The sequence below is a fragment of the Cyprinodon tularosa genome, unplaced genomic scaffold, assembly GCF_016077235.1.
Source record: "Cyprinodon tularosa strain WSP-4 unplaced genomic scaffold, ASM1607723v1 ctg285, whole genome shotgun sequence".
NCBI classification, from domain to species: domain Eukaryota; kingdom Metazoa; phylum Chordata; class Actinopteri; order Cyprinodontiformes; family Cyprinodontidae; genus Cyprinodon; species Cyprinodon tularosa.
Genome location: NW_024038991.1, coordinates 1216631 through 1241590, shown reverse-complemented (window position 1 = coordinate 1241590; position 24960 = coordinate 1216631). Strand labels below are relative to the sequence as shown.

General features: G+C 36.6%; 2 protein-coding genes across 3 annotated transcripts; one reads left to right on the top strand and one right to left on the bottom strand.

Moving 5' to 3' along the window:
* Positions 1-383: 383 nt before the first annotated feature.
* Positions 384-3407, bottom strand: LOC119787026 (beta-galactoside-binding lectin-like). The gene is made up of 4 exons (XM_038290647.1): positions 3353-3407; positions 1642-1715; positions 1307-1478; positions 384-763 (listed from the first exon to the last, which is right to left on the bottom strand). The coding sequence occupies exons 1-4, from the start codon at positions 3365-3367 to the stop codon at positions 617-619; spliced, it is 408 nt and encodes a 135-aa protein (XP_038146575.1). The 5' UTR covers positions 3368-3407; the 3' UTR covers positions 384-616.
* Positions 3408-4485: 1078 nt separating this feature from the next.
* On the top strand, positions 4486-24463 carry gtpbp1l (GTP binding protein 1, like). Of its 2 annotated transcripts, XM_038290621.1 has the most exons (15): positions 4486-4583; positions 4876-5054; positions 5401-5512; positions 7983-8163; positions 10682-10865; positions 12839-13003; positions 13085-13208; positions 14715-14829; positions 16595-16739; positions 17500-17682; positions 17865-18000; positions 18079-18257; positions 18378-18515; positions 19347-19394; positions 21519-24463. In XM_038290621.1, exons 2-15 carry the CDS (start codon positions 4878-4880, stop codon positions 21630-21632), a joined length of 2001 nt encoding a protein of 666 aa, XP_038146549.1. In that variant the 5' UTR covers positions 4486-4583; positions 4876-4877; the 3' UTR covers positions 21633-24463. The 2 variants fall into 2 exon arrangements, with proteins under 2 accessions (XP_038146549.1, XP_038146550.1); XM_038290622.1 differs by lacking the exon at positions 19347-19394.
* The last annotated feature ends 497 nt before the right edge of the window (positions 24464-24960 follow it).

Below are 24960 nucleotides of genomic sequence, written 5' to 3'. Positions count from 1 at the left end.
TGCTAAATTCAGTCCCTTTTTCCACTTTGCTGGTATTTACCCTACTTTGTCTCTGTTTTTCTAATGTTAATGTTTTTTAATGATGCTCGATGCTCAAAATAAAATGGAAGCCTTTTCAAAGTTTTTTTTTATAGCTTCCTTACTATGTTTTCCTTATAATACAGTCTTTTTGTTAGTAGCAACCAGCGATTTAATAGAAGACATTACTTTTCTGGAATAAAAAATTAGCACAGTTTTCACCCATTTCTTTTATGATAGGCAGGACATTTCTCTCTATTCACATTATGAATATATGTAATGATTATGTGCACAATTAAGAACAAATAACATGGAATCTTTTTTATTATGAGTTTAATGATATTATTACTCACTTATACAGAGAGTTTTTTTTAAAGATTTTATTGAAGACATTCAGCTAGCAATAGCAGGTAAATAAGATATGCTTTGGCTCCATCTTAAGGCCTTCTTCTCTCATTACAGCTGGTACACAAGTTACCTCAGCATTACAGAAGACAAGCAATCAGCGCTGGGATAGCACTCTAAAACAGACTATTTCTGCAGCAAGCAAATAATGTGAAAGGTGTCAGATCAGAATATAATCTGAGGAGTTTATCCATTACTCGAGCTTAAATCCTACAATCTCTGCTCCGCCGTGGACTTTAATGAACTGGTACTTCACATCTCCCAGGCGGTTGGGGAAGTTCATCATGGTACCATCTGGAAGTTTGATGTAAAACTGCTTACTGTTAAAGTTGACGTACAACTGTAGATCGTTTAAAAAATGAGAGAAAAAAATTGTTTAAATAAGAAGAAAATGGGAACCACAAATTAGCACTGTTAAAATGTGTGTTTTACAGCAGAATATTAAATTAAGTTTCTGTTCTATTTAAAAAGAAAAAAAACTTTGTTTCATATTGCAGCTAAGGAGGAATCAGTTCAGAGTATTTGTTATTTTATAAAAAAAAAAAAAATGAATAATCTATATGTTCCTATCGTTATAATTAAATAAAATATATAGAAAATGACCTGGCTGCACTAATGTCTTATGTTATTTTTCGGCACTTATCTTGATAATCTCACTTGATAATATATTTAAATTATGGAATATTTTCCAGACTTTACAGAAAGAAAAGCTGTCATTCTTTTGACAGCTTGATATTTCATATCTTCTACAATGGGCTCTTTTAATATGTTTCTGTACAAGATAATGTCTGCTTAAGTCTAATTTCACAAATTTCTGAGAGATTTTCTGTTATTTTTATCTATGTATTTGTTGATTTAAAAAAAAAAAAATGATTCCACAAACCTTGCCTTCCTCCCCACGCACAAATGGGAAAAACCCTTCATGCTGCTCTTCACCCCAGCTCCCTCCAGACATGGAATTGCAGACGATAATGTTCTCGGCTCCTCCATAATCGAAGCGAGGGTTGAAGTGCATTGCGAGGTTCTCAGGATCATGACCGATGTCGATCATAAATCTATGGCAGAAACAGAAACAGGTAAGGCCAAAGAAGGGGAAAGAAACACATTGCCATAAACTTGTATTATACTGTGCTGATTCCTCATGAGGAAAATTGAGCTTAAATCTACATATCCAAGCAGATAAAGATTTATTGAACCTATGCAGAAGTATGTGCATACCTATTACAGTCATCATGAGGCCTGACTCGGATCTCTAACTCCTGCCCCATCTTGAATGTAATGCCTTCGAATATCTGTGAAAAAAGGGGTGAGAAATGAATGCAATTGATAATGTATTTAGTTTATTGGGGCAAACACCGAATTTATACTTACTACAGATGAAAATCATTTATCATTAAAAAGTAGAACACTTTTGGCGAATGCTTTTTCTTCTTCACAAAAATCTAATTTAGGCTGATAAGTAATTTTATGTCACTAATGTATCAATAGTCTTTTTCTTAGCAATGACTATAAACAAACCCTGATAAAAGGGATGTGAAGCTCTGTTCTTATCTCAGCAGTTGATGATCAACCAATGTTAAAATTCTGAAAATATTAGCACATTGTGATAAAGTTCATTATTTTCCATAATGTAATGATAAAACTTAAACATTCATATAGTTTAGATTCATTCCATACTAACTGAAATATTTCAGCTATTTTATTGTCTTAATACGGATGATTTTGGCATACAGCTCATAAAAACCCAAGATACCTATCTCACAAAATTAGCATATCATGAAAAAGGTCTCTAAATGAGCTATACACCTAATCATCTGAATCAACAAATTAACTCTTAAAATCCTGCAAAAGATTCCTGAGGCCTTTAAAACTCCCAGACTGGTTCATCACTCAAAACCCCAATCATGGGTAAGACTGCTGACCTGACTGCTGTTCAGAAGGCCATCATTGACACCCTGAAGGAAGAGGGTATGACACAGAAAGATATTTCTGAACCAATAGGCTGTTGCACAACGAGAAGAGGTGACCGGACCCTGAGGAAGATTGTGGAGAAGGGCCGATTCCAGACCTTGGGGGACCTGCGGAGGCAGTGGACTGAGTCTGGGGTAAAAACATCCAGAGCCACCGTCCACAGGTGTGTGCAGCAAATGGGCTACAGGTGCCGCATTCCCAAGGTAAAACCACTTTTGAACCAGAAACAGCACCAGAGGCGCCTGACCTGGGCTACAGAGAAGCAGCACTGGACTGTTGCTCAGCTTTGCATGTAATTTGGAAATCAAGGTGCCAGAGTCTGGAGGAGGACTGGGGAGAAGGAAAAAATGCCAGAAGTCCAGTGTCATGTACACTCAGTCAGTGATGGTCTGGGGTGCCATGTCAGCTGCTGGTGTTGGTCCATTGTGTTTTATCAAGGGCATGGTCAATGCAGCTGGCTATACCAATATTGTTAAATATTAACCCAGCCAAAACAGGTTATTGTATACGTTTGTGATGTAAAAAGCACCTTTTCTAAATGTTTATAACTTAAATAGCGGAGAAAAAATACACCAATACAAAATATTCTTAATGAGTAATTTCTTTCTTTTGTCTCAACAACTTTTGAGACAGGTGTCCTGTAAGTTTTTGTGAACGTAAAAGGAAGTGTCTGAAAAAGGCTTTGCACAAGAATCGCACAGATTTTAAACACTCATTTGCTAAACATTTGCTAAAACAATAATGCACAAACACTGAATCAAAACCAAATACACTAATTGATGCTTTGTTTTTTTCGATCAGTGGACAAAATCTTTCAACTTCAACACACATTACTAAATAGATCTGAATTAAGCCTTAAATACTTAACGAATTAAGGATGTTTAAATACTAAAGTCTAACCCAGATATATGTTTAAAGTTAAGCAGTTAAGCTCAACTTAACTTTTTGCACTACTTACGATCTTGGCTGTCATCAATAGGCTTCCCTTGAGTGACAAAGTTTCTAATGCTGACTTTATATAAGCCTGCTGAGGCTAGGGGGAGGAAGCGGGGTAATAAAAGTAGGCAGGTAGAGTAGGTACATTTATGACTATGAGTTTTTAATTCCAAAGAGCATAAACATTTACATCTGTATTTTTTTCCAGGGATGCCAGAAGTCATTCTTTTGACATTAGAATCAAGATTTCTGAACTTAAAACCAGCTTAAAACCAGCTTTTCATGGATTTCATGTATTCAGCAACCTTAATTTTCAATGTAATAATCCTGTTGTTTTCCTCTTTTTTGTGTGACATCAGTTTTATTCTGGTTTATCCCACTTTTTTTTATCCCACCTGATCCAGATCTCAGCAGAAGCTTTTCTCAAAACTTGAAACCTCTGATTGTAGTTAGAACAACTTTAATACCAGTAAATGAGAGGTGGCAGCATTTGAAGTCCCTAAAAGGAGAGTGTGCTCCAATGAATAGGCCTACTGTAAAAAGATGATTTATTGCCAGTGCTGTAAATTCAAATCTTAGTTTTTATATTATTTATGTACGCATTTGAATTCTCGATATGGCACCCCAAATGTTGTGTACGTGTCATGGAATTGAGATACAATAACATATAATTGTGCAGCTGTCAGGGGAAGTCTACTTGAGTGGGCGTGGTTTTAAAGTCATGCTGCACTCAGTTACATTCGTTTATTTGTTTTCAAGTCCCAGTATTGGAAGTTTAATGCTCAAAGAACGAAATAATATTCTTGAGCATTTTCCTGTTCATTCGTAAATTTAAGTGAAATTCTTTGATATGATAAACTTAGTGGAAATTCGCTTGACCTGAGAAATTTTTCAGCCAAAGTTAAAAAAATTTTTGCATTTCTTTATTTATTTTCAGACCAAGACGACAAAAGACAAAGCTTCTCTGTATTTCTTTTTAGCCTTAGTATCCAAATGGCCTATGTAACATTCTCAAGCAAGAATATAAATAGCATTTAGGTTCAACTGGTGTTACTTTTTGAAAATAAACAGGTGAATGCGTTATGTCCAATTTTCATAAATGCAACATGAGCTTTCTGTTTTATGACGTGTTAAGATGGAGCCAATCCTTGCCTTCATTTTCCTTATGGGCGGGACAAACATTGTAAGCCCAGAAACCGAAGCCAAATAGAATAAACAACAAAGTTAGCTGTTCTATTAGCTTTTATTTACTGGTATGCTTTTAACTAATTACAACATTTAACAGAGTCTATCTTTCTTTACTCGAAAACAAAATTTAAAAGTCATTTATATGTGGACGATATGTCGCGTCTCTTAAGTTTTAAATGTTGTTTTACTTCCAAGTTTGGTGTTTGGGGAGTGTTAGCCAAGGCTAGTTGATAGTCAGACGAACTTTTCAGTTTATATATTTTGCTAGTATTTTTTCTTGTCATACCCCGTTGTTTATAGCTGAGGAACAGTTTGAAGTTTATTTATTTTTATATTTTTATCGCTGTTTGTCCCTAGACATGGCAGCGACGGAGCCTGCGACTTGTCCAGGCTCAACACCACCAGAGTCGGTAGTACCAGCTTGCATGTTCGCACCGGACCGAGGATGTTCTGATGATCCACCAGGTGAAGAAGGCTTTGAGGACTGCGAGGGTGAAAATGGGGTTTCTGTGGATTCTCTCGATTTAAGCAACAAGGTAGGATCAGTAATAAAGTGAAATATATATTCTGCCGAGTAAAAGTGTTTTTTTCCCCCCCTGTAAAAATAAATTGGATATCAGTAATGCCAATCCCTGGATCGATGTTACAAAAATGTAACTTGAGTTCCATGTGCATAACTTAACTCCTCCCCCGACATATATAACTTTATATGTAACTCACATGGCTGTACGTTACGTAGAACCATTATATCTTAATATTTAAAGGGACAGAATTTTAAGCGATTACTTGTTTAACTTAATTAAAGAGTTTTACGTGATTTGTTAACAAGACGCTGCATTGTTTTGTTGTTGTTGTTGTTTCTTGTCTGCCTCTCATTTTCAGCTGGTTCTTGTGAGCCCAACAGGAGAACAATATGATTCATTACTTCGACAACTAAGAGAGCGGATAGAGGAGGGCTGTGGAGAGACCATCTATGTTGTTGGGTTGGGCTCAGGTAATATGGATTCATTTAAAGTTAGTCTGTGTTTAAGCTAAAGAACAGCAAATACAGTGGAATCCATTCATAGTGATCACTTTGGTCCAAAGCCAATTTGAACACTATAAGTGGTCGATTACTATATCCGAATTTACCGTTATTTCACGTATTTTTTTATGCAAAATACCATCTAAATGCCATCTGTATGGTTTTTCAATGAGAAAAATGAAATGAAACGGATAGCTTCCGCATTTACTGAATTTATTACAGTACGTACCATGCAACTTTAATTACATTTTTGCGGATCTGCGTTGCATCAAGAAATCTCTTCACATATTTATCCATGATTCCCTGGATCACAGTGTTGTCCAACACAGAGTTCAGTTCTCTTTCAAAACGATGTAAAAGGTCAAAGTTTTTGAAACCAACATGCAGGAGACCAGTACCCTGACAACAGCCAGATGCATGTCTCGCTCCGCCCAGCTCCACTCACATACATCTGGGAACCCGCTCATTGAAAGTGATTTCCCCAACCGAATTTATGGTCTGTCCAATCAGGACGCAGGGTGGGTGTGTCCTGGAGTGGAGAAGCGACCGTGAGATTCCAACAACAATGGCGGCTCGCATTGAGGAAGCAAGCGTTAGCATTGATGCTGCTATTTCTTCTGTGTTGTCCAATCTATCTGATATTGTTTAATTAAAAGAACATCAGAGAACGGCTTTGAAGGCTTTTGTTGGTGGAAACGATGTTTTCGCCCTTCTCCCGACCGGATTTGGTAAGAGCTTGATCTACCAAATGGCTCCTCCTCTCACAGCGTCACGGGTTAGCTTCTGTGTGAGTGGTTGAAATAGCACGTCAATAAAGATGACAGACAAGTGGCTTATCCAATCATATGCAAGGAGTTCTGATAAGGCCCAGCCTTCAGTAAAGGCAATTCCTATGGCGGGTTCCCAGATGTATGTGAGCGGAGCTAGGCGGAGTGAGACATGCATCTGGCTGTTGTCAGGTTAGGAGACCAGTCTTTAAAATGCAAACTGCATTCCTACACTGTTACCTGCACCAAAGCACTCTTGTACCTCTGCGATGGCACTGGAGTGCTCTCATCACTTACAATCCACTTATTAATTATTTTTGCACATGTTTACATTCATAAAATGGCCAAAGAATGAACACTATAACCAGATTTCTTAATGACTATAAAGAAATTATTTAAACAGCATTTGTATAGAAATGATTCTGTCCCAAGCATTTTGAACACTATAAGCGGTTGATTACTATATCCGTGACCACTAAAAAACGGATCCCACTGTAGTTAGGTCCCACATAGGTCACGGTTTTCAAAAGATATGATAAAATGTAAACATAATTTTCGTATTTCCCTAATGGTGACAGATTCTCTTAAGTGTCATAAGACTTTATTTGAATGATATATATACTTGTAACAACCCAACATTAATAAGTACATGATTACCTCCATTCATAGACTGGAGCATATGTCTCTCCATCTATTTCATGCTGTTGAATACATCATTTAGGCACCAAAAATACTGGGAGTCCTTAGTATTGAGGATATAATACAAAAGGGGAACTCAAGATTTTTCAAATATCTTCTCAAGATGAGAGTCAAATTACCTGATTTTAATATCCATATATTCTAATATCCAAGCTATAAAATCTGGAATATATTGTCATAATTATCATAAATCAACAGATAAAAGTTTTTTTATATATCTTAAAACAAATTAAAGACCTCATCAAAGTGGTTAAGTCATCACTTTTGTCAGCTCTGCCACCTACATGCTTATTCTTATCATTTGTTTGGTTTTTGGCTTTCATTTTTTTAACACGCATATATGAAGGCTTTTGTTGGCAGCTAGACCCTTTTTTTTTTGCTTATTACAGCAGCATGTCTGCTCCGTGTGGCATTCTGGAGGAGGGGGTGGGGCAGTAGTGCATATGGAAAAAGGGTATCATTTGTCAGTGCTTTGCAGAAGGACTACCACTTGTTCAGCAAAGCATATGTCAATATCTATGCCTCATTTTCGGGTTGGATTTGCAGCTGAAATGAGCAAATGTCTTCATTTCTGAATGTAATGCAGCTTCACCCATTTACACCTGGACATCCGCAGATCTGTAGTGGCTACAAAAATGCTAAAATGTTATACCTTTCTGTCATGCAAAAGTACTCTATGTTTGTGTATTGGCTTGTAGGGATTATTAAAAAGTTCAATAAACCTGGTTTTGTTTGATTCTATTTGAAGGTAATACATTGCAATGAAGTTGTTTTCTAGTTTATTTATGGTCACAGTCATTTAGGACTTGAAATGTCCAAACTAAGTTATTCTTCTTGGGCTCAGTTAAGTTTAGCCCTTCCTAATACTGTAGGAGTGCTATTCCACTTTTGTTTTTCCTGTCATTATATATTTATTTTTCTAAAATGTCTTAGTTAAGCATCCCTATTGTTCTGTTCCTTCACTTTCTCTGTAGATGGAGGCGATTATGGTCTGGATGAGAAGGACATGGAAGCGTCCGTAGCCACAGTGCAGTCGCTATGTGAACAGGTTGAGGCTGACTTAATCCTGCTGAGAGACAGGACAGAAAGTGGTGGCAAGATTCGGGACTACCTCATCCGTCGACATGTGGGGGAGCAGGATTTCCTGGAAGTCAGGTATAAGTCACTGATTGTCAGATGTTTTGCAGTTGTCCAGGCATTGTAACATTTGTTCAGATGAGATTTAAGAACTTCTCCTGTAGTGTACCACTATTCCATCCTCTGCTGCCAACAAGAAGCTTTTATTTAATAGTCCCAATTGCTAATAGTCTCTTCCCATTGTGTTAGTGTGGTGGAATGGATGTTCTTTTTATGTTTATGTCTTTTATTAGCCAATAACATCTAACCTATATTAGACAGGGTACATTGATATCTATCTATTGGCTTTGTGGAAGAGTAGTCCATGAAAGTGCATGAAACAACAGTCATTCATTGAAATACCAAGCCTCTTACTTTTCTTATAGATGGCACAGGTGGTATCATTTCACCTTCAAAACACAATTTTAAACAACTCAGACAACATTGTCAGGAATGAAGCAGGTTGAATGACTACTGTTGGTGACTGGTTTCAACCAGGAATGAGCCGCTTATTTCTATCAAGGTGTACAATTTCTCTGGGTTTTGTTTTTCTAAGAATGCAAAACTAAACCAAGCCACTTTAAAGTTACCCTTAACATTATTTTTTTTTTTTCAAAAAACACATATTGAGTGTTTTGCTTTGTAATCACAAACACACAAGGAGTCATCTACAAACCAGAAGTATGAACCATCACTTATGTTTATGGCCTTGTTCAGACTTGGTATTATTATTCTTCCTAGCTGGCCAGAAGGCTAGTAGCCGATTATAGCTATTTATAGTATTGCCCAACCAATATAGGATTTTAAAGGCCATATCGATTTGGGTGCTTTAAAAAAACGATATGCGATATTTTGGAAAATCTCAGATATTGACCAATACACGATATATATCATCCAAAATATATATTAGAAAAAAAAAACTGAACATGGACATACACTGGACATGCATTGTCCAACTATAGTCCAATTCAAATTCTTATAATAACCAAAAATATGATTCAAACAAAAACAAAACAGAAAATGGAAATATATGATTAAAGTAAGCAACTTTACGTTGAACAGTGTCAACATAAGGCATAAATACAAGAATTTTTTTGGTTCTGATTTAGATATTGCCTCAAATTTGTGTTGTGTTTTTTTTGTTTTCTTTGGCCATACTGGTGCTGGAGCCCTGACTAACTTTAACACCACAGATGCTGCATTCAGCAGCTGTTAACATCTGTCATGAAGTTAATCCAGACCTGTTTCTTTCCCGCTGCCTGTAAAATGACTAAATATAAATTTAGTGTTATTCCCTAATTAGGTTTCTATTCTACTGATGAGCATTTATGCTACGTTCAGATCGCAAGCGCTGGAAGCAGCAAAAAAATTTCTGCTGCTTCATTTTTGATGCTTGTACACTCTAGTATATTTGATGCTCCTGAAGTGCGTCAAGTAAAGTGTGTCCAGATGTGTCTGATGTTTCACTGCTCCTGTGTTAAATGGCAGAGAGCGGCTTTGCTATATTTGCTGTCATAAGTGGGTAGAAAGTAGTTTTGACATGTTTTTAAGTGAGAAGGTCCACCTGAAAACTAAATCTGTCAGTTCTTCAAGATTACGATAATGCCTTCAAATATTATTTCGCTGTCAGAGCCGCTCAGACCCCCCATACCGACAGTGGTCTGTCAACGGCAGCCTCTGGCCCGGTCGCATCTTGGGGAGTTTCCGCTACTGTTCGCGGTGGCTGGAAGGCGTAATCATGTATGTAATCCAAACTGCAGGGACCAGAATAATAAAAATGGACATGTTTTGCTGGCAAGTTTCAACATTTTAAGTTAATTTAGGCATTAATGAACTGTTCAGAGGAGTGATCAAAACGATCTGTATCTACAGCATCTTTTTCCCTGCCAGCTTCTCTGATTGGTTTATGTGACAGCAAAAGGTCTGCCTGGTATCACCTATTTCTCCCCATTGTTTTAGACAAGACATAATTTTTTTAAATTCATATTAGGAGGTAAACAATCAATATTCAATTGGGCGGTCCTAAATCGTTTTTTTCCCCCGTACATTCCTAGTCTTTCTCGAGTGGACACAAAGACTAGATTACTTCTCACTTAGATTTACCGTACTGATATGTGAACATTGAGTACTACGATAAATGCATTTTTAAATTTTTATATGATTATAAGTTAAACGCATTTCAGCAGCAGCTTCATTTATGTTAAAACAACAACAACGTAGTGACACTAATGGTTTAAATTTATAAAGCACAAGGCCTGATGTTTCTGGCGTCCTGTTGGTAGACATTGTTTATTTTGATCGCCATGTTTCTTTTTTCTTCACTGTGCCTGACATACAGGGTGTATTATTCAAGAATTTGTTCAATTTAAATCTTTGATTCTGTGCTTAAACAGATGTGTGTTAATTCATATTACCCTTTTCTTACAGTGTAATGGAAATGACAAATAAAAAAAAAAGCTTTTTCTATAGAATAACAAAAAATAAAGAAGTTTATACTTTAATATGGGACAAAATTTTTCAGTGCAAAAATCCTAATTCCTAATCCTCTTGTCTGCAGAGTTGCAGTTGTCGGCAACGTGGATGCTGGGAAGAGCACCTTGCTTGGTGTGCTGACCCATGGCGAGCTAGACAACGGCAGAGGCTTCGCTCGACAGAAGCTCTTCAGACACAAGCACGAAATGGAAAGTGGCAGGACCAGCAGCGTGGGTAATGACATCCTGGGCTTTGACCAGGAGGGACAGGTGAGTTACAGTAGTAGATCTTTTTTTTTTTTTTCAGTCGCCGTGGTCAGTTGTATATTTTTGCATTTGCCAAAGCTATTAGTTGTAAGCAGGGTACAAAATAAATTTATGGTAATAATCATGGGATGAAGTGAAAGCCGTCTCCACTCACTGTAGAAATATCGGATCGTAAGACATTAGAAAAAATATTTTTTTCTCTGAATTTCATGAAAAACTAAGGCTGAAATTTCCTAAAAAAGACTATGAGAAGGCCAGCGGCAACACTGATAGGGTTGCTGGGTATTTCTATAAAGTAGTTTGTTCTGCATGTAACTACAAGCTTTTCTTTCTCTATATGTCTGGACTAAAGGTACATTCGCAATAAATGCAAATGTGGTGAATATAGCATGGGATTGACATGTTGTTAATATGTAAAGGCATGTGACAGAACAAATTAATGGTTGACAATGTGAAGGATGCTTTTCAAAAGATGCAAATTAAATTGGTTGATTAAAGGGAAGACAAACATAGATTGCCGCAGAGCAAAGAGAAACTCCAAAAAAGGTTAAAAAAACAATCCACTGGACTTGTTTTCCATGTTTGAAGACGTTTAGCTTTCCATCCTGTCTGAAGTAGCGTTGAGTTTCAGACTTAAAGATAAACTTGACTGTAGCTGAAAAATCTGAACTTTCCAGGTTATTTGCGTTGTGTTAACTAGTTAGGTACTGGACATGGTTGTGATGTAGGGTGATTGAGCCCTGCAGAGACTCTGCTTTTTTTTTTTTATTGTCAAAACCTCAGTGGATATAAATCTGTCCCCTTGCTGTGGGACAGTCGCTCCTGATACTGGGCCATGGATAGAAGCAAGTAGCACTTGAGGCGATACTCTAGCTGCAGTCCCTGGAGCAGGTGGAGGAACTAAGAGCGGATCTGGTCGACCCAGGGATACGAACCCTGTTGTTCAGCTTATCAAATTATATGCAGCCTGGTGAAATTCTCAGTAAAACCCAAGGTCCACTGTGATTAGTTGAACAGACAAGGGGAACTTGCAAGTGGATGGATGCTCCTCCTATTTGATGATATGGTGATGTTGGGTTTAATTTAGCATTTTCTGTGTTGGAAGAGAGAAGCAAAATAACAAGCAACCGATGACTGGAAAACCATGCAAAAGATGCACCCTGTGTGCTTTCATGTTAACGCACATTCAGGAGTGAGAGATACAAGACCGAATAGCAGGGCTGGAAAACTTGCTATGGTCTGATGAAACTTGAACTTCAGTATTTTGCCATGATAAAATGAGATGATATCACCATCATGCTTAAGAGGTTCATCAGGTTAATTCAAGGGTGGACAATTGCAGTTCCTGAGGACTAGTATCCTGTAACTTTTCAACGTTTTCTTGGTCCAACACACATTTTAAAAGTAACTAAATGATTAAGGGGAATGAGAAGAAATTGAGTACATAGCAAGGAGGTAATTCATCTATTCGAATTAGGTGTTTTGGATCAAGGACTAATCAATAAGTTGCTGGATACCAGCTCGCAGGAACCAGATTTACCCACCCATGGTTTAATCAGATGAAACGGAGTCAGAAGGTCAATCTGGATTAAGCTACGATCGGTTCCAGGTTTTGGTGTGGCCCAGCCATAAAGTTGGTACAGAAATTCTGTTGGAATTATATGAAAATGGCTCTGAGCAAGTGACGTGCCTGTAATCTGACAAGTGTGGAAACTTTCTAAGCCGGAGTAGTTAAATCTTGTCAGGCCAGTGTGTGTGACGGTGATAGACTCCTACCAAAGTAGACCTGTCTCTGAAATCGAATCAAATTATTTTTTAACAGTTTATACTGGTGTTCAAACTTGTGTAATTGGGTAATTTTCTTCTGTTTCTTCTTTTCTTAATCAAATGTAATTTTCTCTTTATAGCAGTTTTTTGGCGCCTTTTTCTTCAAATGTTGGTCAAATGTTGTTTAGTAGTAACGACTGTTTCTTTAGGTGGTTAACAAGCCAGACAGCCATGGTGGGGGTTTAGACTGGATAAAAATCTGTGAGAAGTCCTCAAAGGTCATCACCTTTATTGACCTGGCCGGCCATGAGAAGTATCTCAAAACCACTGTTTTTGGCATGACAGGCCACCTGCCTGATTTCTGCATGCTTATGGTGAGTCTTGTGTTGCATTCAATTCCTTTTCAGATTGTATTTTTTTTAAGTAACATCTTGCTTTTTGACATTTCTTTATAGATTGGCAGTAATGCAGGGATAGTTGGCATGACTAAAGAACATCTTGGTCTGGCTTTAGCCCTAAATGTACCCGTCTTTGTAGTTGTTACAAAGATAGATATGTGTCCAGCTAACATCCTGCAAGGTAAGGAGACGCACTGTAGCATGAATGCATAAGGAGACATTTTATGCCTTTCTTGGCTGCACTGAAGGTTTAATTCAAACTCGCTGGAGGTACACTCTTGGTTTAAGCCTGCTGATTGCCTGAAAATGGCCAGCTTCAGATTAAAAATGTTGTATATAAGGGAAGCGTACACCAAAGTTAACATGGTTAGTAGTTGTTGGGGCTGTGTTAGAATACCAACCCAGAGGACTTTGCTACATATCTTTCAGTTCAGTTTAGTTTATTTATATAGTGTCAATTCACAACGCATCATCTTAAGGCATATCTTTACCTTCTCTCTCCACCATATTTCCTGTTTGTCTACTGATGGTGGCTTCAATAGAAAGAACGGAGTTAGTTAGGATAGTCTTTGAAAAGATAACAATAGAGAAAGGAATCTAGAAAGAAATCTCTATGTGCTCTTGTAATTAAGGTAAATACCAGAAACCAAAATTTTTTTTTTTTTTCGGACCTATGGGTTTTTTTGTTGTTTTTTTTTTTTTTATTTTCTTTTTTAAAACAGCCGAAACCAGAACCAGAGGGTGGCTTTTTTTAATATTGTGTTTACAGGCCGCTCCTTCTTTTACAGATTTGATTTTAATACAACAAATACAAAATTAAATAATAACAATCAAAAATAAAAATGCCCTCCTCCAGTGAAGCTTTGGGCTTTCTAGTAGAAAAAAAATCTCTGCCCCAGTTTTCAGTCTGTTCGATTTTGTGCATTGAGATAAATGAATAACGAACAAAAAACTATAACGTCTCATAACATAGCCAGACTATCTGGAAAAGAGGAAATTATTCCTACTTGATGAAACTTTTTTCACAAGGCAACAAGCCTGTTTGCTTTATTGGGTTTTAGCAGTGTTTGAAGGTGGTTCTGGTCTTTGCCTTCAAAGTCACCTGTATGAATATATCGTCCATCGCTATTTGCTGGACTGGCGAATGTCAGTGGGAAATTTTTACATATCACCCAACCTTATGGAACACCCGTCATGTCTTAATTTCCACTGGAAAACTGGAAAGATTCTACGATAACCAAGGTGCCTAGGTCAGGTCAGGATTATGTGTCGATCCACAATATTTCTCTTCTCTACCAAAGCAAAAGCCCTTGAACATAATGTGCTGGTAATTGTGAAAAATACAAGTGCGGCTAGGTGATATGGCTGAGAAATAAAATCTTTCTTTTTTGAATTGATAATTTTTTTTTTTAATAATCACTTATCCCTTCTAGGTGTTGACCAAAATTCATAGAGCATCTCAATACAGTTCAAGCTGTAAAACATGCTTGCTAAACAGCTGCACAGGCCCCTTTTGGTCAATAATAAGAATCATATAACCAAATGTTTGTTACTAGTGGTGTCAAACAAGTTTATCAGCTAGTTTAACAACTTTTACCAGATCTCCCAGCTCTAGTATGTTCTCTTTCTTAGAAAATCTGTTTTGTTTTATGCTGATTTGTTTTTTGTTGTTTTTTTGGATTAATAGAGACACTAAAATTACTACAGAGATTATTAAAGTCACCGGGCTGCAGAAAGATCCCCGTACTAGTCCAGAACAAGGACGATGTCGTCGTCACAGCCTCCAACTTTAGCTCAGCGAGGTAAGATTCAATAGCAGACACATGGAGATCAGCTGAAAATTAGAACATGTGTTAAAAGGATAACATGTTTGCATTAAAGGTTTAAGCAAATATGTAAAACATCTTATTGCTTTCATATAATATTAAACATGGTCATTAGCTGCTACTTATATTGTTGTGCTTGAAAGTTTACATACCTTCCGATTAAAGAAAATTATAAATTCACACTAGTTTTTCAAATAACACAAAACTGAAAAAAGTAAGAATGGATAGAAATTTACTAAATTATAATTTAGTAAAACAAAATATTGATTATAAATTTTTGTTTAAAAAAACAAATGCTGTGCCTGAACATCTACCCTAACCCCCGTATTTCTCAATCACTACATGGAGCAGGACTATATAGTTGACTTTTTAGTAAACTCAGTTAACACTCATTCGAACAGATGATAACGGTCTCTTTGGGAATTCTTAAAGTGAATGAGTTTGCTTCTTTAATTCTACTCATTCAAACTCATTTAGTTGTTTCTGATATCTGAGACCCAATTGAGTTGAACAAGTTAAGACCATTCCTCAACATCTATGCTTTTTGACACAAACAGTGTTTTTGACTTTTTAATTAAGTAAACACATAATTTCTGCTCACCACTGACATTTTCTAACCTTTTAAGGATGTGTCCCATTTTCCAAATCTCAAACGTGACGGGGGAGAACATGGACCTGCTGAAGATGTTCTTATAGAGCAGGACTATATAGTTGACTTTTTAGTTAACTCAGTTAACACTCATTCTAACAGATGATAACTACTTTTCACTCACTGTTGGTCAAGTAACTCTGCCTCCTCACACTGTGTCTGCATCAACTATAAAATGCCCTATATAGTGATTAGGACAGACGTTCGGAAACAAAAAAAGACATCCCAGACAACTTGTAAAAAGTACCTTGCTCATGCATCAACATACCTGTCAGCAGACGCAGAATTCTGCCTGAGAATTTCTTGAATATTACAGAAAACACCTGAAAAGCTGATATTAATTTGATGAATAGCTGAGTTTCATGCACAGGTCGCTAGCCTGTAGTTGGCTGAATAACAGAGATGTCAGAGATAAAATATAAATTTAAACAATAGGGCTGGGAAACTATTACATTTTTTATCACTATTAATCACATTGTATTCTCAAACTCGAACAAATTCAATAACACTTTTACAAAATAAACACATGTAAGCAACAAGCTTTAATGTGCAATAAAGTAAATATCGGTGATAATAGTGTAACGAAATGTCATGAAAATAAAGAGTTAACTTGCACAGCCCGAGAAATAAGATTACTTTAGCTTTTGATTCCGTGTTTCTTAAGAGTTAAATCTAGCAAGTGGAAATATTCAGATCTTTTATGCAGCCAGCTAACTAGCAGTACACAGGAAAAGGTGGGGAACTTCGCTCCACTCCATGCCTATTCTAAAGCCTTCTAATGGAAAGCATCTCAACTTTCTTCTAAGTGGTGTATGCAGATGTTTTACCTTTTTGAAAAAGGAATCAAAAAATGTAAAGTTCTTTATGTTCCACCACCAAGTCTGTTTTGGGCATTCTTATAGTGAATGAGTTTGCTTCTTTAATTCTACTCATTCAAACTCATTTAGATGTTTCTGATATCTGAGACCCAATTGAGTTGAACAAGTTAAGACCATTCTTCAATATCTATGCTTTTTGACACAGTGTTTATGACTTTTTAATTAAGCAAACACATAATTTCTGCTCACCACTGACATTCTCTAACCTTTTAAGGATGTGTCCCATTTTCCAAATCTCAAACGTGACGGGGGAGAACATGGACCTGCTGAAGATGTTCTTAAACCTCCTCTCCCCAAGGACGACTTATAACAATGATGAGCCAGCAGAGTTCCAGATAGACGACACATACTCAGTACCGGTATGAAATGTGATCCACAGTTGGCTGCTCCCACACTTTTTATTATAGATTTTTTTTGCCCCTTTGGGTATTTTCAGCAGGGACAGCAAGGGAAGAAAGTGGCCCAAACATTCAAGGTCATCCAATTTAGAAACGGCAGAGAATCAAAGGTTTATACTCTATTTGGTGTAGGTGTCATGTGGAAAACAAATAAAACTCTGGATTGCATGAATGCATTCAGTGTCATTAACATTAGCCTGTGTGTTTCTATGTGACTTTTACAGCAATGACCTAGAAATTTTGATCGACCAAACCAGGCAGTCACTGTGTTTTAACTGCTGAGCAGAATCTAAGAACCAAGGGCGTTTTGTGCATTTTCTCTGTCCATAGACAGCAATAATATTATGATGAAACGAAATGCTAAAGACACTCTGAAAATGAAATAGAATTTGAACTAGAGGATCAAATGCCATTGAAACTTAGTAAATAAAACCTATGCTAAATGGTTATTTAGTTTAGCATTAATGTTGAGCTCTAAAGCAAACAACCCTTGGATTCATAGCGAACCCTTGTTAAATGAAAATGAAATAGAATTTGAACTAGAGGATCAAATGCCATTGAAACTTAGTAAATAAAACCTATGCTAAATGGTTATTTAGTTTAGCACTAATGGTGAGCTCTAAAGCAAACAACCCTTGGGTTCATAGTGAACCCTTGTTAGCCTGTCATCGTATTCTTACAGCAAAACCTGTAATCTCATGTCAGTCTTCTTCTTTTGCAGGGTGTGGGTACAGTAGTTTCTGGTACCACACTGCGTGGAGTAATACGACTCAACGATACGTTACTCTTAGGCCCAGACCCGCTTGGCACCTTCATCCCTATTGCTGTGAAGTCCATCCATCGCAAAAGAATGCCTGTTAAAGAGGTTCATGGTGGGCAGACGGCATCCTTTGCTTTGAAAAAGGTTTGTAGGGAAATATTTCTCTTCATTGAAGATAATTTAGTAAACTTTACTCAAAAGAACGTAATTTTTTATAAATATTTCAGCTATGTTTCTCTCAATTGTAGGATTTATCTGTTTTTATTTGTTCTTCACTAAAAAAAATCTTTTACTGAGGTTTTTTTTTCTTTACATCCATCCTTTAGATAAAAAGGTCATCAATAAGAAAAGGAATGGTGATGGTCTCTCCAAAACTAATGCCTCAAGCTACTTGGGAATTTGAGGCTGAAATCTTGGTGCTTCACCATCCAACCACAATATCTCCAAGATACCAGGCAATGGGTTAGTGGACACATGTCTTTTGCCTTATGTAAAATGTACAAGTCTTAATAAATATGTTATTTTCATTCCATCTTCAAGTCCACTGTGGCAGCATTAGGCAGACTGCCACTATCCTCACCATGAACAAAGACTGTCTAAGGACAGGGGACAAGGCTTCAGTCCATTTCCGCTTCATTAAAACGCCGGAATATCTGCACTGTGATCAGAAGCTCGTATTCAGGGAAGGTCGAACCAAAGCCGTAGGCAGAATCATGAAGGTAAAATAGAATCTTGATTCTATCATGCGTTCACATCTGAAAATTAAGTGGACCTTCTTTCTTAATCTTTGTTATGGGTTTAGTTGAAGGAACCAACTAACAACTATTTTCCCTATGTAGCTTCTCCAGTCAGTTGGCACACAGGCTGCTAAAGCCCAGCAGTCCAAGTCTCAGGCCAATAAGAAGTTTTCTAGAGACGGGACAACAGGGAATGAAGACGCTGGATCAACTAACCAACCACAAAGTCCAACAACATCAGTGAGTAATCAGTCCCTAGCCTCAGCAGTATCTTATTATAGAAGTTAATCCTGAATAGGGGTCACAGATACACAATGTTTTACATCAAAACAACACTGACTTAAGTTACTAGTATGTTACTTTTTTTTTTTTACATACTGTTAAAATCCTTTATATTAAATTTAGAGATAAAACAGTCAAGAGTTGTAACATTAATCTGATCCCTTCTGAACTCTAAAGCTTTAACAGGTTGAATGTTAAGTTCTTTAAACATTACACTATTGATGCAGCTACTGTAAAACTAATAAAATAAGACGAGGTCTATTTTAATTTTATAAACAGGTTGTGTTTCACCTTTATCATTGCCCATGTATGCTGAAAATATACCTGTTCAACTTGGACTATTCTTGACCTAGCAGCATGTGGGGCATAACTAGTCGGTAAAAACTCAGAAACCAATCAGGCTGTTTTTTGTATTTATTTTTATGAAATCTGCTGGTCTCATTTATGTTTCAACTTAAGTATTTTGAACGTCTTGAGACGGAGAGACTCATGCTAACTTTTCAAAATGTGAAGCTTTTTTATCTTTTGACACTGTTTGAAATCTGGCTGCTAATCTATTATGCTTTTCTCTTTCTTCTACACTTTATTCCCTCCCATAATCCTGAGTTGGCCAACATGATTTGTTTTAATCCTAATTCACCATCTTTCATTCATTCTTCCAATACACCTACGCCCTTATCATATAGGATTTTTTCCCCCTTCCCCTCATTTCTGCCATTCATTCTCTGTGCTTTTAATGCATCATTTTCCTGCTCTTATCATCCTGACTGTCTTTACATGCTGCGTTAGACAGTGGCAGAGGAGGCTTTTTGTAAAGAAGACGACAAAGAAAACAAGGTAAAAAGGTGGGCAGGCCCCGCAGACCAAACCTTGAAGTGGTAATAACTAAAGAGAGAACAAAAAGTGAAAAGATATACAAAAACTTAGGGATGCACGATATAATCGGCCCCCTATCGGTATCGGCCTTAAAACCGAATATCGGACATCGGCCACCCCACTGATATTTAACCCGATATTTGATCAGCTTCTGAGTTTCTAAAGTCTAAAAAAATAAAAAATAAATACTTCTTCTTCTTCCTGAAAAACTTCTTTTTTACAGACTTAAAAACTTCTAAAGACGAGGGAAAAAATATTGATACATTAAAATATCACAATATCTTCATATGCTGATATATTGCCATTAAAAAACACCATATCAATCTCTTTCACTAATGAAGTATTGCTATATGTCATCGTTATGCTACAAAATCCCCCGAAAATCCATGAAATTTTGCCATATTTTTATATGTTGATATATTGACGCGGTATCGATCTATTTTACTAAGAAAATCTCACAAGAATTTGCAAAATATCACGAGAGTTTGTAACAGAACGATGAAATTTCAGGAGATTTTGAAAGTAAAATAGATCGATACTGCATTTTTAAAAATTTTCAAAGTGTCAGAAATGGATAACAAAACTGCTGTTTTCAATGACTACTTATTGTTGTCCAGCATTAACATCAGTATCGGTTATCGGCTACATGAGTTTTAAAATATCGGCATATCGTATATCGGCCAAAATCCCAATATCCTGCATCCCTACAAAAACTGAACAAAGTAAAGTGCTATATCAAGCTGTATTTCACTGATGTTGGAGACCTTAAAGGGTGAGAACATAACATGGATTTCAAATGATCCATTAAAGAACAACAGACCCTGAACTAGGTTGTTCTGTGTTCGGTTATTTGCCTAAATCGGTCAACAACAATGTCAAACAAGGATGGCTTTGGTGTTTTTGCTCTTTTTACTTGCCAAAGAAATTCTGTAAATAAAGGTTTCTTAAAAACAAACAATATTTAACAATTCCTAAATTAGGCTTGAATAGAAAGTCTTTATTATTCGCCTTTAAGTCGGAGTACACATTTGTGCTGGCTAAATGTTTAATTGCTAGTATTAAGCAGTTTGTTTTTAGTAACAGAGTAAATGTGGCTTAGGAGGAACTTTAATACCTGGATCATACTGCTGTTTGTAGACGGTTTTAATATCCCCTTCCATTTAGTGACATAAGCTTGTAATTCTTACCATGATAACAAGTTAAACCCTAAAAGTTGGCCAACTGCTTTAGTCAGAGAACTAATTAGGTTGATATTTGCCATTGTTTTATATCTGCCATCAGCCACATGAGCATTCCTTGTAGAATACTAACGCAGCAAATCTATGAGCAGCAAAGTGTTACTATGTGTATGTTTATGGTAAAAGTGTGCAGCAAATGACAGCACACTCTTATGTCAATCAAATGGCCTACAGACCACAGAGGGCAATCGTCCTGTCTGTTTGTCTCTTGATTATTAGTGAGCCTTCAGTCAGCAGTAGCTCAGTGAGTAATAAGTTTTGACTGACAACTGGTCCCACAGCAAGTAGATTTGTCTTAATCTGTTCCAAGACATCATTCTCTTTGAGAGACCATTTCCAATCAGGTCTCATGCAGCAGATTTATTCTACAGCTTGCATATAAAGCCTCTGATAGAAAGGTCCTTCTATTTTAGACCGAAAAATAGGTTATATAAACAAATAAATTCATTCTTCGTTTTAAACTGACCGTCAAAGACTTTTTTACCTTTTTGTTTCAAATGGGCATATTTTATTTACAGTGTTCTTGTGATCAAGCAGATTTTTTCAAACCGAGTTTAAAGGTTATTGGTTTGCAAATTAGTCATATTAAGCATAATTTCCAACTACTAGATAACTTGGTATGTGTGGAATGGACAACCGATATTTGCAGGGCACAAGTTGACATTCTGGTCTTTCAAACATCTTATCAAATTTTTCTAGAATCAATTCACACCATTTAACAATTTTTCTTAGAGTTCTAATTTTGCCCTTATCTGTATTTTTGTCCAAAAACAACTATCAGGTCACAGTTTCCCACAAAGCATTGATTTCTCTTAACATGAAGCTTTGTGTTAATGTCTGTCTGCAGCTGAAATCAGGAGGCGGGGGCCGTCGAAGAGGGGGTCAGAGACATCGAGGGAAAGGTCCAAATGCTCCTAACATGTCTTCAGGAATGCCAACAGGAGCAGCAGGCTCATCCTAAAAGCTCAAGATTCACTGTATCATCATTATCCCTCTGCTGGTTGTCTAAAAAGAAACAATGGTCTTTCAACTTGCTTTTTTTTAAAGATTCTTATTGATCCACATTGGACTGTTGAAAGAAAACATGTTTGTATTTGTGGATTGCAATAGATACTTCCCTATTTTTACTGAAACTTTTCAGACATTTTTTCAGGACATCCTCAGAGGCATTACTTCTTTTTACCCACTTTCCAGTTTTCAAAACTGTTATTTTCTTTATTTTACTGTACTCTTATGCCCACCTTTACCTGCCTCCACTGTTTATTTGGGATAAAGTTTCTGTAAGTTTGCTGTAAGTTTCCTGAATCAAGCAAATTAGAGCAGACAGAATGTTTTCTGTCTCTCAGTTCTTTAAAGTGAATCTGTTTTATAGGAAGTGGCATTGTCATTTTGGTTTGGAGTCGTCTTGACAGTGAGTAGATGTCGGACATGTTGGCTGTAGCAATCTGACAGCAAGTACTCAATAAACGCAGCTGCTTTGTTAGTTTACACAAATATTACTGTGAAAGGTAGCAGTTTTTATGGAACATGGCTAATGATTAATTTTGCTGTGAGAAAATGGTGTGTATTTGGGTAATATTTCGGAAATGTGGAAGAAAATACCTGGCCCCTGCTCACAAAGTGGGATAAGTACTTAAAAATATTTCTATAACCCAAGTTTTCTATTTCCGAAAGCTACAAAGCTGTTATCCTGAGGCATTTAACTACCTAAACCAGCTCTGGTCTTCAGCAGGTTTTGTTGATCTTACTCTGAGTTTGAAATGTCAGTAAAGGAATGTTTTTCACTGTAGGAGTCTGTAGATCTTGAACAGCAAATACTCAATGCAATTAGATGTATTTTAATATCTGGATTCAAATATATTTGAATATCATTTTCTCGCTAATCAATAATTAACCTGGATAAAATGTATGTTGCAGATTTCTCATATAAAACAAGTACAAGTTCTTTGTATGGCATTTTGGTACTTTGGTTTTATGATAGGCTTATACTTAACTCTATGCTGAGCTTATTCATAACTGAGTTACCTTGTTGATATAAAAAAGATTTGAATATCACTGAGCCAAATAGGACTATTCAGGAGTCTGCTGACAATTCAAGCTAATTTTAGCCTGCTTTCTAAAATGCTAGACACCGTAGCTTTTACTTCATTTGAAATGAGGGGACAGTTGTATATGTTTTATTTTCCTTTGTTTGCTAGAATCTGTCGGTTTTTGTTTGACTCCTCTTAATAGGGAGTCAAAGCACAAAGGAAGAATTTCTTAAAAGTCAAACTACAAAAATTGCCCATAAATTGCTCAGAATAGAGTAACATGACATGCAGATTCTAACAACCACATTCTAAAACTACACCATCAAAAGGAATAAAAATAGAAATCTTTAAAATGGAAAAAAGAATTTAAGAATTTGCTGGCCAGTGTTCTGCATCTCCAGCAACAATTGAGGAGTGTGATGTTTATGAACCAGAACACTGTGATTCATATCCTATTCATAATGAATTCCCTTCCTCTTTGTTTTTCTCCAAATGGCATGCAACGAGTCCCACAGGAAGCTGGGGTATGCCAATCAAGGCTATCAAGCATCCAAATCTACCTCTCTGCAAGATCAACCATCTGCACAATTATGGAATGATTTTCAAAAGAAACACATTGATCAAAGGGAGCAAATTTAGCTACTAATATGTTTTCACTGTTAAATACAATTTCAGAAAATGCCATCTGATTTCTTTTAGAGCTCTATTTTTCTGGCTGGGCAGGGTTGGGTTGCAGTTAGTTTGCCTCTGAGAGGTTTTGCATAGTGAATTCTCCCTGGAAAGTTTCTGACTCAGAGGCTACAGCCATGTTTGCACCCTGTGGAATCTGTATTTTGAAAGCAATCTGCTATACCTTTTTCGTCTTGTGTGAAAGCCCAACTTTCCCACAATGACAGCTTATTCTTTACCATTTTTCCATAAAGGCCAAGACACGTACTGATAAAGATTCTCAGAGAGATTCTAACTTCACCCAAAAATGTATATGAAAGAGTTTTAACTTAAACGTGATTCAGATAATTGCTTGGAGCTACTTTTAGTCTTAGGCTGCTTGATGTCCTCATTCTGATACTGAGAATGTATTCAGACTGGTGTATTTAACAAAGTTCATGTTGAGATGCAAGGATGGAAAAGGAGGGAAGTGATAAACAAACTGAAACGAAACAGGTTGTCAGGACCCAGGTAGGCTAATACAGGCTGAAGTGTAGGATAAGTCAATTGATACCAATTGATGTGCCTTGCGATGTCCCTGCATACCCCTCAGAAAGTATGTAGTTGCGCCCCTGATAAAATTATCTAAAATAACCTTGACCTGTCTCCAAACAGAACTATTGCTAGCATCACGAGTCAAAATCTGATCACCTTGTTTTAGTTTGCAATTGATTCATTTAGATTTCTTGTGCATGTGTCTTAAAACATAATGCATATTTAGCTTAACTGGGATAGTCGGATGGCTCGCAGCCGATGTTGTAAAAATTCCTTTATTTTCAAATCCTAAACTTAACAGGTGTGGGAGTTTGTGAGGAATCAAGCACTTATCCTTGTTTTACTGGCATTTGGTGCCGATACTATTTAGGGTTGCCACAGAAGAAAGTTGACATTAAAGATATAAGGAAGATTATTTTTCTGTTGTGGTGGCTGGCAGTGAGCAGAAAGTGCCAACAGGGAACAGGTTAAAAAAAAACCTGTACTGCTATGCATCTTTGCACTTAGCTTTGTGTCCACACACTTGGTCTGCCCCCATGGAGTCACTTCTTAATAAACTTTATGTGATTGAAAAACTGCATCTGCTGCACATTTTGTCCAAATGTGAGAATTTTATTTCTTCCCCCTCATGAGAATTGGTTTTACATTTTATTTAATTTCTACCGTAGTCTATATATTATATCTTAAATTAATATTAGCTTATATGAAGACCCAGATGAAAAGGCGCATATAACTTCTTGGAATATCTGTCTTGTAATTCCTCTCTATCTATGAAATTAGGATGTTGGTTTCTTGTATTTCATAAAAATAATTAGAATTTTTTTCTAGATGAGGCAGTTTGTGAAATGATTAATGAAAATTAAATTGTGAGTAGTGACACATATTTATTTAATTTAAAATTTTTTGTTGAACAGCAGTTAAAAATATTTTTTTCTACATCTTTCTTAAAAGAAATACCTCTTTAGGTTGCATCAACCTTAGAGGGAGAAGTTATTGGTACTTCGTTTGGCAGCCTGAAAACTAATGCAGTCTATTTTAGTTTCTTTGTGAAAACTC

Coding starts and splice junctions, on each gene's coding strand:
- LOC119787026 (XM_038290647.1), bottom strand. Junction 1,479..1,641: donor CCTCATGATGACTGTAATAG/GTATGCACATAC, acceptor TTTCTGCCATAG/ATTTATGATCGACATCGGTC. Junction 764..1,306: donor TGCGTGGGGAGGAAGGCAAG/GTTTGTGGAATC, acceptor AACGATCTACAG/TTGTACGTCAACTTTAACAG.
- gtpbp1l (XM_038290621.1), top strand. CDS start 4,878: ATGGCAGCGACGGAGCCTGCGACTTGTCCAGGCTCAACACCACCAGAG. Junction 8,164..10,681: donor CAGGATTTCCTGGAAGTCAG/GTATAAGTCACT, acceptor TCTTGTCTGCAG/AGTTGCAGTTGTCGGCAACG. Junction 13,004..13,084: donor CTGATTTCTGCATGCTTATG/GTGAGTCTTGTG, acceptor ATTTCTTTATAG/ATTGGCAGTAATGCAGGGAT.